Source organism: Jaculus jaculus, chromosome 19, assembly GCF_020740685.1.
Source record: "Jaculus jaculus isolate mJacJac1 chromosome 19, mJacJac1.mat.Y.cur, whole genome shotgun sequence".
NCBI classification, from domain to species: domain Eukaryota; kingdom Metazoa; phylum Chordata; class Mammalia; order Rodentia; family Dipodidae; genus Jaculus; species Jaculus jaculus.
In genome coordinates, this window is record NC_059120.1 from 29,956,569 (window position 1) to 29,972,146 (window position 15,578).

Here is a 15,578-nt window from a genome sequence, read left to right on the forward strand (position 1 = left end):
AGGGAGGCAGATGAGAAAATACAGGGAACCCATGTACATGAAGGTGCCAGAAGCCAGAGACCGATTTGGTGGACCTTTACAATGCTCCCCAATTATAGTCACACATACCCAGGTTTTACATGAGTACTACGGAGGTGAATTTGGGTCCAAGTCTACCCACTGAGCCATTTTCCTAGTCCCTATTTTATTTTTTGAGACAAGGCTGGGCTTGAACTAATGAGTCTCCTGCATCAACATCCTGAAGGCTGGGTTTACTGGTATACACCACCATATCAGGCTTAAGATAGTATATTTCTGAACCACCTCTATATGTGGAGCTCTGTTATAGCTACACTAGAAGACAGGAAAAGCCTGCTTTCCACTGAACAGCATAGCAAGAAGAAAACATCTATCCATCGAAGCACCATCCACCTGGAGCCTTTATCTGCAGGTATGGCCTTAGGTATTGGTTATGTGCCAGGCAGACACTGCTATGTAGCAAGGGGAAAGCCCTCAAGGGGGCTCACTGTCTAGTGGAAGGGGAGCATTTTAGTTCAGACACCTTATGTGCTAGGGTAGAGAATCAATCCTGATCTGGGGCAAAAAAAAGGAAAAGAAGGGAATCGTATGTAAAAGGATGAATGCATAAAAGAGCAAAGATGTTCTGAGCACTACACCAAACAACCCATGACCAGAGCAGAATGTCTTCCTTTTGGCTTTTTTTTTTTTTTTTCTTTTCTCTCTCTCTCTCTATCTCTCTCTCTCTTTCAAGGTAGGGTTTCACTCTAGCCCAGGCTGATCTGGAATTCACTATGTAGTCTCAGGCTGGCCTTGAACTCACGTGATCCTCCTACCTCTGCCTCCCAAGTGCTTGGATTAAAGACGTGCGCCATCATGCCTGACTGTTTTTGTTTTTTCCAGGTAGGGTCTCACTCTAGCTCAGGCTGACATGGAATTCACTATATAGTCTCAGGGTGGCCTTGAACTCACAGTGATGCTCCTACCTCTGTCTCCCAAGAGTGCTGGGATTAAAGGCATGCGCCACCACCCCAGGCTTCCTTTTGGCTTTTTGAGACAGGGTCTCACTGAGCCCAGCTTGGAACTCCAGAGCCTCTTGCCTCCACTTCCTGAGTGCTAGGATTATCATGCCATCTTCATTTATGTAATTACTAGTATCCTGCATTTATATAGCTAAAAGCAACTCTTTTTAAAACATTTTTTTTATTTATTTATTTGAGAGTGACAGACAGAGAGAGAGAAAGTCATATAGATAGATAGAAAATGGGCATGCCAGGGCCTCCAGCCACTGCGAACGAACTCCAGACACATGCGCCCCTTGTGCATCTGGCTAAACATGGGTCCTGGGGAGTCGAGCCTCGAACCAGCCCCATTTTAAAGAATTCTTATTAGTGCTTGGAAGTTATGATGCCTCCATTTGAGACATTTAAGATGCAGACTTAAGAGTTGCTTTTAGGGCTGGAGAGATGGCTGAGTGGTTAAGCGCTTGCCTGTGAAGCCTAAGGACCCCAGTTCGAGGCTCGGTTCCCCAGGTCCCATGTTAGCCAGATGCACAAGGGGGCACATGCGTCTGGAGTTCATTTGCAGTGGCTGGAAGCCCTGGCGTGCCCATTCTTTCTCTCTCCATCTTTCTCTCTGTGTCTGTCACTCTCAAATAAATAAAAAATAAACAAAAAAAAAATTTTTTTAAAAAGAATTCTTTAAAATGACCTTCAAAACATCAAACATTAGATTTTAGGTCTGTAAGTACTTACTTTTCCTTATCAGTTGAGCACTGCATACTAACAGCTGCTCCTGACCGAGCATCTCCTAGTGACGTGTTTGGTTTTGTAAACTGCAAGTTAAACTGAACCTGTGAAGAGAGAAGAGAGCTCATGTAACTGAATGAGACAGTTCCAAGATGGGTGGTATACTTCTGTTCCTGATAAACCTAGATCTTAAAAATAAAGATCTTACCTACATTTCACAGCACAAGTACACTTTCCACAATGAGAGGACTCCAGTAACCAAAGCAGTCTTAGGCAAGAAGAGCAAAGCTGCAAGTATCACAACACTCAATTTCAAGACATACTACAAAGCCACAGGAACCAGAACAGCATGGTAATGGTAGAGAATGATACAAACATCAGCAGAAGAGAATAGAAAATCCAGAAATAAACCTATGCATGGGGAACTGTGTATCCACTGGCAAAAGACTGAAATTTGACTCTCTCACCTTATAAAAATTCAAAATAGACTGAAACACCTAAATATAAGACTGGAAACTCTGACACTACTAGAGGAAAGTGTAGGGGAAATACTTCATGATACTAGTACAGGCAATGGTTTGGGGAAAGCACCAAAAGCAAAATGACAAAGGACAATATATTGAATTAAAAGGCTCTGCACAGCAAAGTCAAGTGAGTGAGAAGAGAATCCTGCAGAACGGGAGAAATAGTTGTCATATAGTCATTTGATAGAGGTCTCGATGTATTAAAGAAGGTGGGGGCTGGAAGGATGACTTAGTGGTGCTTGCCTGCGAGGCCTAAGGACCAGATCCACGTAAGCCAGATGCACAAACGTGACACAAGCACAAGGTTGTACATGCACATTACCATCTGGAGTGTGATTGCAGGGCTGTGCCAATTCTATCTATTGTGTCAGCTCTTTCTCTCAAAAAACAAATTTAAAAAAGGTGCAACTAAGGCGAAAGCAGATAAAGGTACTTGTTTGCAAGTTTGCTGACTGGAGTTCAGTCCTCCTCAGCACCCAGGCAAAACCCACTGGACCCAAAGTGGAGCATGCATCAAAATCCCAACATGTCTATGGCATGAGAGACGCAGCAGGGAGAATTCATTAGCTCAAACAGCAACGGCAAGAGACCCTGTCCCCAAGGATGTCTTCTGACTCGTACAGGCATGGTGTGGCACACAAATGTTCATACACACATAAGTAATTAAAATTAAAAAAAATATTTTACTTAAGGTGCAAATGATCTAAACAGACACTTACCAAAGAAGTTAAAAAAAAAAAAAGGCCAGTATGAAGAATCAGTATAAAGGGAAATACAAATGAAAGCAGCTGGATGTGCACTCTTTTAATCCTAACACTCAGGAGGCTGAAGCAGGAGGATTGCCATGATTTTGAAGGTTTTGAAGATTACAGTGAGTTTCAGGTTAGCCTTGACTACAATGAGACCCTTCCTAATAAATAAAGCTGAGCTCCATTTTGATTTGGGTATTTACAAGAAATAAAGGGCTGGAGAAATGGCTTAGCAGTTAAGGTGCTTGTCTGCAAAGGCTAATGACCCGAGTTCGATTCCCCAATATCCATATAAAGCCAGATGCACAAAGTGGTACATGCATCTGGAGTTACTTTGCAGTGGGTGGGGGCTTTGGTGTGCCCATTCTGTCTCCATTCTTTTTCTGCTTGCAAATTAATATTTTTTAAACAAGAAATACACATGAAAAGTATAATGAAGTATAATCTCATCCTAGGTAGAATGAAAATTAACAAAACAAAAAAACAAAAGTCCCAAGTATAGAAATTGCAGCTGCTTTGGCTGTAACTACTAAAGTGATTACTACCATAAGCTGAGGCTAGCAAGATGATCCAACAATTAAAGGCATTTGCTTGCAGAACTTCCTGGTGTGGGGTTCAGTTTCCCAGCCAACCATATAAAGCCACATCCAAAACATGGTAGATGTGTCTGGCATACACTTGTGGCATGAAGGGACCCTGGCATCAAACCATTTTTTGAAAAATATTTTTATTTATAAGAGAGAGAATGTGCACTCCAGGGACTCTAGTCACTGCAAACAAACTCCAGATGCATGCACCACCATATGTATCTGGCTTACATGGGTACTGGGGAATCGAACTTGGGTTCTTAAGCTTCACAGACATAAACCTTAACCACTAAGCCATCGGTGTAGCCCAATATTTTTATTTGTTTGCAAGGAAAAAGTGAGAATGAAAGATAGTAAATATGTACACCAGGGCCTCTTGCCACTGCAAACAAACTCCAGATGCATAGTGCCATATTAGGCTTTACATGGGCACTGAGGAATTGGACCTGCGCAGTCAGGCTTTGCTAGCAAGTACCTTTAACCACTGAGCCATCTCTGTAGCCCAGAGATCTTTTTTTTTTCCCAGTAGCGGGGGGCAGGGGAGGGTCAAAGTAGGGTCTTGCTCTAGGCCAGGCTGGCCTGGAATTCACTGTATAATTTCAGGCTGGCTTTGAACTCACTGCGCTCCTCATTAACTCTGCCTCCAATTAAAAGCATGCACCACCGTGCACAGCCCACAAATCATTTTTTAAAAGGAACTGCTCTGTCCTGGTACAACAGCAAGATGCCCCAAAGGCTCAAAAGAGGAAGAATACAAACTCTTTTGAAAGGAAAAGGTCTAAATGAAGATACCTCACCACCTGAAGGACCACAGACAGACAGAGCTATGGCAGTGTGCCAGGCTTCAGCCCAATCTGACAGAATTTAGCAGCATTGCTTTTGTGGTTTTGGAAGAATGAAAAATACAAGATTGAAGGCTGGAGAGATGGCTTAGCAATTAAGGCGTTTGCCTGCAAAGCCAAAGGATCCAGGTTTGATTCCCCAGGACTCATGTTAACCAGATGCACAAGGGGACACATGTGTCTGGAGTTCATTTGCAGTGGCTGGAGGCCCTGGCACACGCATTCTCTCTTTCTCCCCCTTTTTCTCTATCAAATAAATAAATAAAAAATAAATAAAATATAAAAAGTACAAGACTGAGATCATGGAATTTTGCATCATGGTTCCAGAGAGTTGCTGAGGCTAACCAATGAGAGGCAGGGTCTGGATCCCTGCACCAGTATGATTATGTCAGTGATCTTACTTAAACCTGTAGTTGTAAGTAAAAGAATGAATGAAAACAGAGAAGTGAGGAGCTGAAGAGATGCTTCAGTGGTTAAAAACACTTACTTGTAAAGCCTGATAACCTAAGTGTGATTTCCCTGGTACCCCTATAAAGCCAGATAACACAAAAACAGTTGGTGCATATATTTCTTGTGAGCACATATACAAGATATTCAGTATTCATCCCTCATTCATTACCTCACATTTAGTAATTGACCAAACAATAAATGAATGTTGAAAAAGTGAAAGACTTATATATGCCAGTAAGTTGGGTTTTTTTTTTTTTTGAGAAAAAAATGAGGTGGGGGGGACTAATTTGGTTACCTTTGGTCCTGAAACGGGATGGTTGGTACTTTTGGCAGCTATTGGGTGAGAAAAGGGATTCTGAAATGAAAATGCAGAGGAGACAGGATATCCAATCCCACAGTTTGGATACGTCAGTCTACTATCAACCTAAAAATGAAACAATGATTAAGGAGAAGAAATAATTTTAAATAAATATTTGCTGATCCATCATTACTAAACAGTATCTCAGAGGTCAGTTTTCTTTATCATGATGCTACAAACTGCTTTTAATATACTAGGAGGCTAGAATGCCTATGGTTCAGTGTTTTTCAGACTGGCTGTGCAAGTTTGGGTCAAACTATTAGCTTGCCTTTGAGTTAGGCTAAAGCAAGGACTGCTGCACCACCTTGGTTCAAACTACCTGGCCCTAAAGAGAAGGTGTGAGGATCATCAATTCAATAGGAGATAAGGAGTTAAACTACCTCTCGCACTTCAGAAGAACTGAGAAGACAAGCAAGAGTGCTGTTTCCATGCTGAACCTGATAATCAGTGACAAGGTGAAGGAGACAGACCCTGAGGATACTCAACACCTACCAAAGCAGAGATCCAGAAGCTCCTAAGGGCTCATCACTGAGGTAGACTTAAAACTCACCCACCACAGCACAGGCAATTTTGTGGAAGAGGGGGTCAGAAGGATTCTAAGAGCCACCAGTTGAGACATCATGCCCAGAGGCATTCCCTTCCCCCAAAATAACTGACTGCTGCTCCCACACATAACCCACAACCCCAGAGGGAATACCTATAACACCAATGAGGATGGTCCCCAGCAGAATGGGTGCAGGGATGAGGGAAAAGAAGGTACCAACACATGATATACCCGTACAAAATATGTTGCTAATAATAATAATAGAAAAAAATAACATTTCCTACCAGACTGAGTAACATAACATCAAGATTAGTGTCCTTAGGTTAACTAATTAGAAAATTTTATTTTATGCTGATTTCCAATATTTTAGCACCATCCATAACCAATATGATGAAAACAGTTTATTTCTATAAGTAGCCATCTAAAATACAACCTTGAGGTACAACTGCACACACCAGTAGCTGCATAATGTAAACAGCCTCACAGTGTTTTGAGTCGATAAGCTAACTCATCAGTCATTAAACTAAGATTCAATTTTTCTCATTTGCAGTTAAGTGCCAGGCATTCTTTCTGGCCCTCTATCCAACTCAGTAGCAATCTTTTCACAATTTTAGACATATAGTATTGTTTAATCACAGTCTTCGATCTGTGACAATCCTGTGTGGACAGGAACATATCGATAGGTGTAACCACTGGGATTTCTGCTCCAGGCAATGGTAAGTACACATGAGGAACAATGGGTGTCTCAGGAAGGGTTAATATGACTCATTTATTTGACTTAGGCAGATTTAGTCAGGTGATTTAAGAAAAAGTTAAGGAATGTAGGACTTTACTAAGGATTAGAGGCTATCACAAAGTGAATGGAAACCTATAACTGACTACTTAACTATATCTTACATAATATGGCAGGAGGAATATATTAAGGCCAAAACTATAAGCTGCTCAAGTGGCAGCCACTCAGGCTAACCAGGACACAAGTATATCTAGCCACTTTTGTGATTAAGAGTGGTTTGTCGGGAGGCAGAGGTAGGAGGATCACCATGAGTTCGAGGCCACCCTGAGACTACATAGTGAATTCCAGGTCAGCCTGAACCAGAGTGAGACCCTGCCTCGAAAAACCAAAAAAAAAAAAAAGAGTGGTTTGATCTTTGTTTTGATTCATCAGGTGACCTTGACTGATGTCAATATTCTGTGAAAGTGGGCTGGAGAGATGGCTTGGCGGTTAAGCGCTTGCCTGTGAAGCCTAAGGACCCCGGTTCGAGGCTCGGTTCCCCAGGTCCCACATTAGTCAGATGCACAAGGGGGCACACGCGTCTGGAGTTCGTTTGCAGAGGCTGGAGGCCCTGGCGCGCCCATTCTCTCTCTCTCCCTCTATCTGTCTTTCTCTCTGTGTCTGTCACTCTCAAATAAATAAATAAAAAATTTAAAAAAAAATTCTGTGAAAGTTAGGCTCAAGAGGACAGCTGTGGGTCTGTGTAATAAGCAAGTTCCTAGTACCACCTTAAAGAGTACCAGAAGGTAAAGGGCTGCCTTTGTTATTCTCCCTATTAATCCTTGTAAAGAAAAGTAAATGGCCTGGTCATTGGGACTAAAAAGCTTATTCTCATGTTTTTGACTCTAGAGCTCACAAATTTGCAAACAGAGCATCTCTCCCTTCTATTTTTCTGGTAGAATGCAGTTTAGGCTTTTCCTACAAAAGTTCCAAATGAGTAAAAATGATATCTTCTTGACGTTTGTAAGTGATGTATGCTCATGTGTGTTTTTCACAATATTTAAGTAATAGAAGATTTCTATACTCACTTCAGTCTTACAAAGTGTGCCCCATTTCCAGGTACAACTCAGAACTCTACTTCACTACTAAGAAACTGTATTAGTACCATCACCCTAAGTCATAGAGACCACCTAACAATCTAAGAAGAGTTTCTTACATGCCAGGAACTCACTAATATCACTCAAATCTTATTTTAAATCTTACCACATTCAAGTTAGGAGAAATTCCACTTCGGATGGTGTTATTGCTAGAATGGGCCGGTGGAGTGACAGAAGCTCCCAAAACATCTTGTTTTCTCACTAGTTGATTTTCATTTAGTTCTTTGTTTAACCACGTGATTACTTAAATAAGAGAATGTGCAATATAGACAATTTGTTTTTAATTTTCAATCATTTTTAATATTCAAAATTATAGGGCTGGGAGATGTCTCAGTGCTTAAAGGCACTTGCTTGCAAAACATTCTGGCCAAGGCTCAATACCCCAGTACTCACATAAAGCCAGATACATAAAGTGGTGCATGTGTGTGGAGTTCAAAGTCAGTACCAAGCAGCCATGGCATACCCATTCTCTCTCAAACAAAAAAATATATATTTTTTTGAGGTAGGGTCTCATTCTGGTCCAGGCTGGCCTGGAATTAATTATATAGTCTCAAGGTGGCCTCGAACTCATGGTGATCCTCCTACCTCTGCCTCCCGAGAACTGGGATTAAAGGCGTGCAACACCACGCCCAGCTTCAAAAATATTTTTTATTATAATAATTTTTTCTTTGCTTTGCTTTCTTCAGAGAGGCCTCACTATGTAGCCCATGCTGGCCAAGAACTCAAGGTCTTTCTGCCTCCGCCTCTCAGTGCTAGAACTATAGGAATGTACCAGCATGCTGAATTAGCAGCTTTTTTTTTTTTTTTAGATAGGATTTCTCTCTAGCCCAACCTGGCCTGGAATTTACTAAGAAGTCTCAGGTTGGCCTTGAAGTCACAGTAATCCTCCTACCTCTTTCCTCCAGGTGCTGGGATTAAAGCAGGTGCCACCATGAGGAGCTATTTTTTTGTGTTTTGAATTTTAGGTTTGCACAACTGTTTTGCATCACGGTTATACAATGTAAGTTCATATAAATTGTTATAACAAAAGATACTTATTTTAGCAACTGCCACATGGGACATCTTGTTCTATTACTCTCAAAAATACACATTTCTGCTTGTTAAAAATCTTATACAAGTTTTTGCTTTTAGAATGATAGCTTACAGATTATTTATAGTTTAGAACCCTACATCTGATACCTACTTCTTGGAACTGAGAAAATATTCAATGAAAGTTTAATGTCTTAGTTTCAAATAATTCATATTATCACTATTAGATAACACAATTTTTAAAAAGGAGTAGCAAGGCTTTCAAAAGTAAATTAGAAGCTGGGTGTGGTGGCATACACCTTTAATCTCAGCACTTGGGAGGAAGAGGTAAGAGGATCACCATGAGTTCGAGGCCACTCCGAGCCTACATAGTGAATTCCAGGTCAGCCTGAGCCAGACTGAGACCCTACCTCAAAAAAAAAAAAAAAAAAAAAAAAAGGAAATTAGAGAAAATATTTTCAACACTTAACTTTGGGTTATTGACATATACTGCAGTTTCATAACAATAAAACATTTTATATTTTATTTATTTATTTGACAGAGAGAAAAGCAGATAAGAGAGACTGGTATGCCAGGGTCTCTAGCTACTACAAACAAACTCATACACATGCTACCTTGTGCATCTGGCTTGCATGGGTACTGGGGAATTGAACCTGGGTCCTTAGGTTTTGCAGGAAAGCACCATAACCACTAAGCCATGTTTCCAGCCCAATAATAAAATATTTTGTAGGACAGATAACATAATTTACTATAGCAGTCATTAAGACAGAATATTCAAAGCAGAAAGTATTGGTAGATAACTGCATTTTGATTTCTGTACACTTTTATGAATTCAAATAAAAATTTCAAGTTAGGGGCTGGAGAGATGGCGTAGCGGTTAAGCGCTTGCCTGTGAAGCCTAAGGACCCCAGTTCGAGGCTCGGTTCCCCAGGTCCCACGTTAGCCAGATGCACAAGGGGGCGCATGCGTCTGGAGTTCGTTTGCAGAGGCTGGAAGCCCTGGCGCGCCCATTCTCTCTCTCTCCCTCTACCTGTCTTTCTCTCTGTGTCTGTCGCTCTCAAATAAATAAATAAATAAAAATTTAAAAAAAAATTTCAAGTTAGCAGTACATTTGTATATAAAAACATACTTACACTTTTCATTATTTTTCAATAGCTGCTTACTTTCTTCAAGTTTATGAACTGTAGCTTCTAATTGTTCTTGTAATTTGCAAACCTAAAATGTCAATTATCATATAAGGCAAAGTTAAAATAAAAACTGAAAAGTCAGGCTAGAGAGATGGCTTAGTGGTTAAGGCCTGTAAAACTTATAAACATAGGTTTGACTCCCCAGATCCCATGTAAGCCAGATGCACACAGTGGTGCATACATGTGGAGTCTGTTTGCAGTGGCTAGAGGCCACTCATAAAGAAATAAAATATTTTTGCCCGGCGTGGTGGCGCACGCCTTTAATCCCAGCACTTGGGAGGCAGAGGTAGGAGGGTCGCTGTGAGTTCAAGGCCACTCTGAGAGGACAAAGTGAATTCCAGGTCAGCCTGGACTAGTGTGAGACCCTACCTCAAAAAACCAAAAAAAAAAAAAAAAAAAAAGGAAAGAAAATATTAAAAAAAAAACTACTTATTACAATTAACCAAATACCTAAGTGAGTACTTCTACTAATGCTACTAAATGAGAGTAAAGGAAGCTCAACTATGTAATGACATTTTTTTTCTTTTTTCTTTTTTTTTTTTTTTTTTTTGGTTTTTCAAGGTAGGATTTCTCTCTAGCTCAGGCTGACCTGGAATTCACCATGTAGTCTCAGAATGGCCTTGAACTCATAGAAATCCTCCTACCTCTGCTTCCCAAATGCTGGGATTAAAGGCGTGTGTCATCATGCCCAGGTGTAATGAAATATTTAAGCGTATGTATACATCCACATAATTATCCATACATTCTGCACATATATGAGCATCAAAATATTTTAGCAATAGGTAAGTTTACAAACTAAAATAAAATACAAACATGTCTAATTGAGTTTTCTTTTCTTTTTTTTTTTTTGGTTAAAGTTGAAATTTTAACAATACATGTCTGGAAGCTTGCTCTCCTGTGGACATAGCAGTCACAACACAAAACCCAAGAAGAATGACTACCTCTTGCTCTTTCACTCGGAGAGACTGTCCAACATCGTGTAATTCCTTTTGTTCCTTTTGCAACTTTTCCTCCTTCTCAGCCAAGAGCTTTTCTTGTTGAATAGTAACTGTATTCTTCAGTTTTAGCTTACCCATTAGAGTTTTCAGGTCCCCTTGTAACTTCTTAATGATCTCATTTGCCTATAAAAAGCCTCATATGTATAATCTTTATATGATCCAATGAAATACTAATATTTTATTACATTCTTAAAGCAAACCTTCAGAAGTTCTGCTGATAATGATTTTATTGTAGCTTCAAGTTTTCCCAGTTGTACCTGATTTTTCTCACCATTTTCTTCTAAAGCTACCTGATTTGAAAATAAAAACAAACAAAAACCATGACTAAGGCATTTGTGATTGTTCAGGCAAAGCATTACTTATAAATGTGATGCTCATGTATTAGAAAAATTTCAAAAGACCTTTTGTTCTTGAATTGTATCAAACGCTTCTTTTGTCCTCAAAACAAGTTGGTCTTTATCCTTGATTTCCTGCTCTAAAACTGCCACTTTTGTTTGGAGCTGGTTAATATGCTTTTCTTTCTCATGGCATTCCGCATCCAAGGTAGAATTCTCTCTTCGCAGAGAGAGGGCTTCTTGCTTAGTCCGCTGCAGCTCCTATGGGGAAATCAGGCAATTGGCTTATCTGGTAATTTATAAATAAGGGGTCTAAAATGGCAAAAATTATCTTCAGCTGGGCATGGTGGCATACGCCTTTAATCCAAGCACTCAGGAGGCCGAGGTAGGAATACTGCTAGCCTGGACTGGAGTGAGAGCCTACCTCAAAGAAAAAAAAAATCTTCAAAGTCAGGCATGGTGGTGCTATAATATCAATGACGCTCAGAAACTAAGGCAAGAATGCCTGTAAACTTGAGGCCAATCTGAACTACACAGACTCTGTCTCAAGCCTTCAGTAATTTAACAAAATGTTATCTGTAAATTATAAACTAAAATACAACTGCAGAATACACAACTAATTCAATCATACCAAAAGAAGCCAATTCTGATTTATGAATACATTACAACTTTAAAAAATTTCTAACAACGATTTTATGATCACATTCACAAGTGATTCTAAGGGTGGTCATGGGTAAGAGCCATAGTCTAGAATTAGTATTTTCTTGTTGATTACATGTAGAGATTTTTCTTTCTCTCAAAAAAAGTGGGACTTATACTGTATAATTTTATAATCTGCCTAACTCATCTTCTTCCCATAATAAATAAGAATTATCTTTTCTTATTTATAAATATATTAATGCTTCTGAACTTCTCTTTGGGTAATGTTTAAAGTAAAAACAAGCAAACAGTAATTATTAAGTTAAAAAAGATTTCAAAAAGATCTCTCTGATGGGCTGGGTAGGTACAGCTCAGTGCAGAGCACTTGCCAACCACAAATGAGGCCCTGAGTTGAATCGCAGCATTGCAAAACTAAACGTTCAGGTCCCAGAAAGAACAAGGTAGTAGCAAAGACCAGCAACTAGCAGTCAGTTCCTAATCCTTATTCTTCAACTTACTGGCCATGTGAGTTTAAGAAAATGACATAACATAGATGGATGTGCTTTAGGTTCACCATCTTTACAATGGAGTGAGCACCTGAGAATTGTTCCAAGAACCAAGTTAATTCATGTAGAGTGCTTAGAGTGTCTATTACATAGCAAATGCTCAGCAAGCATTAGCTATTATCTAGTAACAATACTACTAGTACTAGACATTAGACTTCATATAGTTATTTGATTAAATATAAATATTGATATTGCTGAAGACTCCACATACTTGGGCTGCAAGGCCACTGAAAAGTCCTGCTGGAACTGAGCTGATAACCTCCTCCATGTAGACCAGCTGACAGAAAGCTGGAAGAAGCCATGCTGAATGCAGTTCAATGGGAGAGAGAGCAATCACCAGTGAAGATAATCAACAGCAGACACTGCAAGACTTATATTTTGCAAGCCAGGCCAAATGAGCCAATGGGTGCAATAGTGGCATGTCTGTCATGGTGGAAACCAACTGCCCTCTAATTGGACTGGAGGCCTGCTCCAAGGGAGGGAATACATCCCTGATACTGAAAACCTACAACAGGGGTAGTCATGAGCCCTAGGGGTGTAATGTCTGCTGCTTTTGGGCTAAATGTATATACTATGCTCATCAAACTGGCCAGTAAGCACATCTTTTAATGTTCATACCCATATATTAATGCTACTCTCACTTTTGGTAGACAATCTTCTCTTTTCAGATAGCAGTGACCTTGGGATGACTCAGAAGGCATCATGGTGCTGAGAAGAAGTGACAGGAGTGCTCAGTACTGCAATATCTCTATCACACCTACCAAGGCTCAGGGTCCATTGTGGAAGAGGTGGCGGAAAGAATGTAAGAGCCAAAGGAACGGTAGGACTCCTTACAACGTGCTCCACCAGACACAAAATGGCCTGGATATCTATGACCTCACAGTGCCTGACACCACCTACACAGGACCATGATAATAGGAGGAAAAGATCATGATATCAAAATAAAAGAGAGACTGATTGAGAGGGGGAGGTGATATGATGGACAATGGAGTTTCAAAGGGAAAAGTTGAGGGGATGGAGGGCATTACAATGGGATATTGTTTATAGTCATGGAAGTTGTTACTAAAAAAAATTTAAAAAAATAAATGTGAATACTGAGTTTCCCATAAGATACGATGTACTTTAACATTAAAAATATTCTCAAAAGTCATATACATCTGTTCCACTAAACTGTGCAGTTAATCTCAGTTCTGTTCTGAATTAGCTCTTTTTATCAAATTTCAGATTCTCTAAGGTGATTTTCATGTTGTCTCAGGAGATCTATGCACAGAATTTAGACCACCACCACCACCCACACAAGTAGTAAAATAACCAAGGGAAGAAAGTGACTGAACTAAAATACCCTGAACTAGAGAAGACGCAACATTGAGTACCTCTTCAGCACCAGAGAGTTTGGCTTTTAGTTCTCTGACAGTGGAATCTCCCTTGTACTTCCTTTCAGTCAGGTCTTTATTAGCTGCTTCTAACTCAGACAGTCTGTTTTGGAGCTGGTGGATATTCCGTTGATGGAGGGCTTCCAAATCTTTTTTCTGTTGTTCATGCTGCTGTTGATACTGAGCCTGTGCCTATTACAAAATAAAAATATGGAAACATAAGAGATAAATGATCACAATTTCTTCATCATTATTAGATTCCTCTATTTTCAAAGAAGGTCAATTTTCAATTATGGATTTCATGATGAAAGATAAATGAAAGCAAATTTAACAGTATACTTATACATAATTTCTACTTCTCTTGAGCCTACATATATTTAGAATAGTATTCAAGTTAAGAGAATATGATTAATGCCTTTAAAAACCTAATTAAAAAGGTAAGTGAATGACCAAACACACAAAAGTTCTTAGGTTTTCCTATAGAGATTATCTTGTTTCAGTTTTTCTTTTTGCTTTGCTTTTTCAAGGTAGGTCTCACTCTAGCCTAGGCTGTCATGGAACTCATTCTGTACTGCCAGGCTGGCATTGAACTTACAGCAATCCTATTTATTTGCAAGCAGAGAGATACAGACAATGAGTTAAGAGAGGGAGGGTGGGCATGCCATGGCCTCTAGCCACTGCAAACAAACTTCAGATGCATGCACCTTTGTGCATCTGGCTTTATACAGGTACTGGGGAATCAAACCTGGGTTGTTAGGCTTTGCAGGCAAGTACCTTAACTCCTAAGACATTTTTCCAGCTCCTTGTTTCAGTTTTTAATCATCAGTGTGTAAATATGTAAGGCTTATTTATGTAGTCCAATCTCATAGTTAGCAGTTACATTTACCAACAATAAAACTGGAATATGAGGGGCTGGAAAGATGATTTAGATGTTAAGGTGCTTGCCTACAAAGCCTAAGGACTCAAGTTCGATTCCTCAATACTTACATAACCCAGATGCACAAGGTGGCACATGCATTTGGTATTCATTTGCAGTGGCTAGAGGCGCTGGTGTGCCCATTCTCTCTCCCTCTCTCTGTCTCTTGATCAAATAAATATTTTTTTTAAAAAAACTGGCATATGACAGCATGCAATCTATGATGCTGAATCATATCACACTCTCTTCATAAGATGGATTAATGGAACACTATGAAATCTTAAATACCTTTGGAAAATATAACAAGTCTTAATGTCTTTTGTAAAAGGTATATTTTTTCTGATAATAAAAATTACATATGATCTTGATAAGGAAGAAAAGCCATCAATAGTTCTACCCACTAGTACAATAGTGCTATGAAAGCTATGAGAGTAACCACTTTCTAGGTAGCTTACCCAGTCCACAGGAGCGATTTCATTCCTGGTACAACACACCTGGCCAAAAGCCTATGGCTAAGGACATAGACCCTAGGGGCTTACTAATGTGGTTAATGCTAAATGAAGAGCATGTCAAACTGTCTTCTAAATCTCTGTATTTGTTCCCATATATTTGTATTGCTTGGAGCTTTAATCTTACTGCCATTGATAATGTATAACTGGCAAAATTGCTGAGAATAAGTACTACTGTGTGCTCAATCCCAAACAGGACATCTAAACCACCTCCTCCAAAGTTCAGGTGTATGTGAGAGGGGCTAGAAAGAATTCAAGAGCAGGAGGATAGGGAAGAGGGAAGAAGGAAGAGAAATACTATCTCTGGACACAACATGGCCTTTACACTCATGAATTTGTAGTAGTTGTGGTTTCCTGC

The 15,578-nt window shown here is 39.7% G+C and overlaps 1 protein-coding gene across 3 annotated transcripts in view; it reads right to left on the reverse strand.

Moving 5' to 3' along the window:
• Sass6 (SAS-6 centriolar assembly protein) overlaps positions 1 to 15,578 on the reverse strand; it is a 42,337-nt gene that overhangs the window by 2,717 nt on the left and 24,042 nt on the right. For all 3 annotated transcript variants that reach the window (XM_045138839.1, XM_045138840.1, XM_045138841.1), the window contains 8 exons: positions 13,796 to 13,987; positions 11,284 to 11,478; positions 11,083 to 11,172; positions 10,826 to 11,005; positions 9,831 to 9,912; positions 7,775 to 7,911; positions 5,193 to 5,321; positions 1,752 to 1,849 (listed from right to left, as the gene is read on the reverse strand). In XM_045138839.1, coding sequence (XP_044994774.1) covers positions 1,752 to 1,849; positions 5,193 to 5,321; positions 7,775 to 7,911; positions 9,831 to 9,912; positions 10,826 to 11,005; positions 11,083 to 11,172; positions 11,284 to 11,478; positions 13,796 to 13,987 — 1,103 coding nt within the window. The remainder of the gene's footprint in view (positions 1 to 1,751; positions 1,850 to 5,192; positions 5,322 to 7,774; positions 7,912 to 9,830; positions 9,913 to 10,825; positions 11,006 to 11,082; positions 11,173 to 11,283; positions 11,479 to 13,795; positions 13,988 to 15,578) is intronic.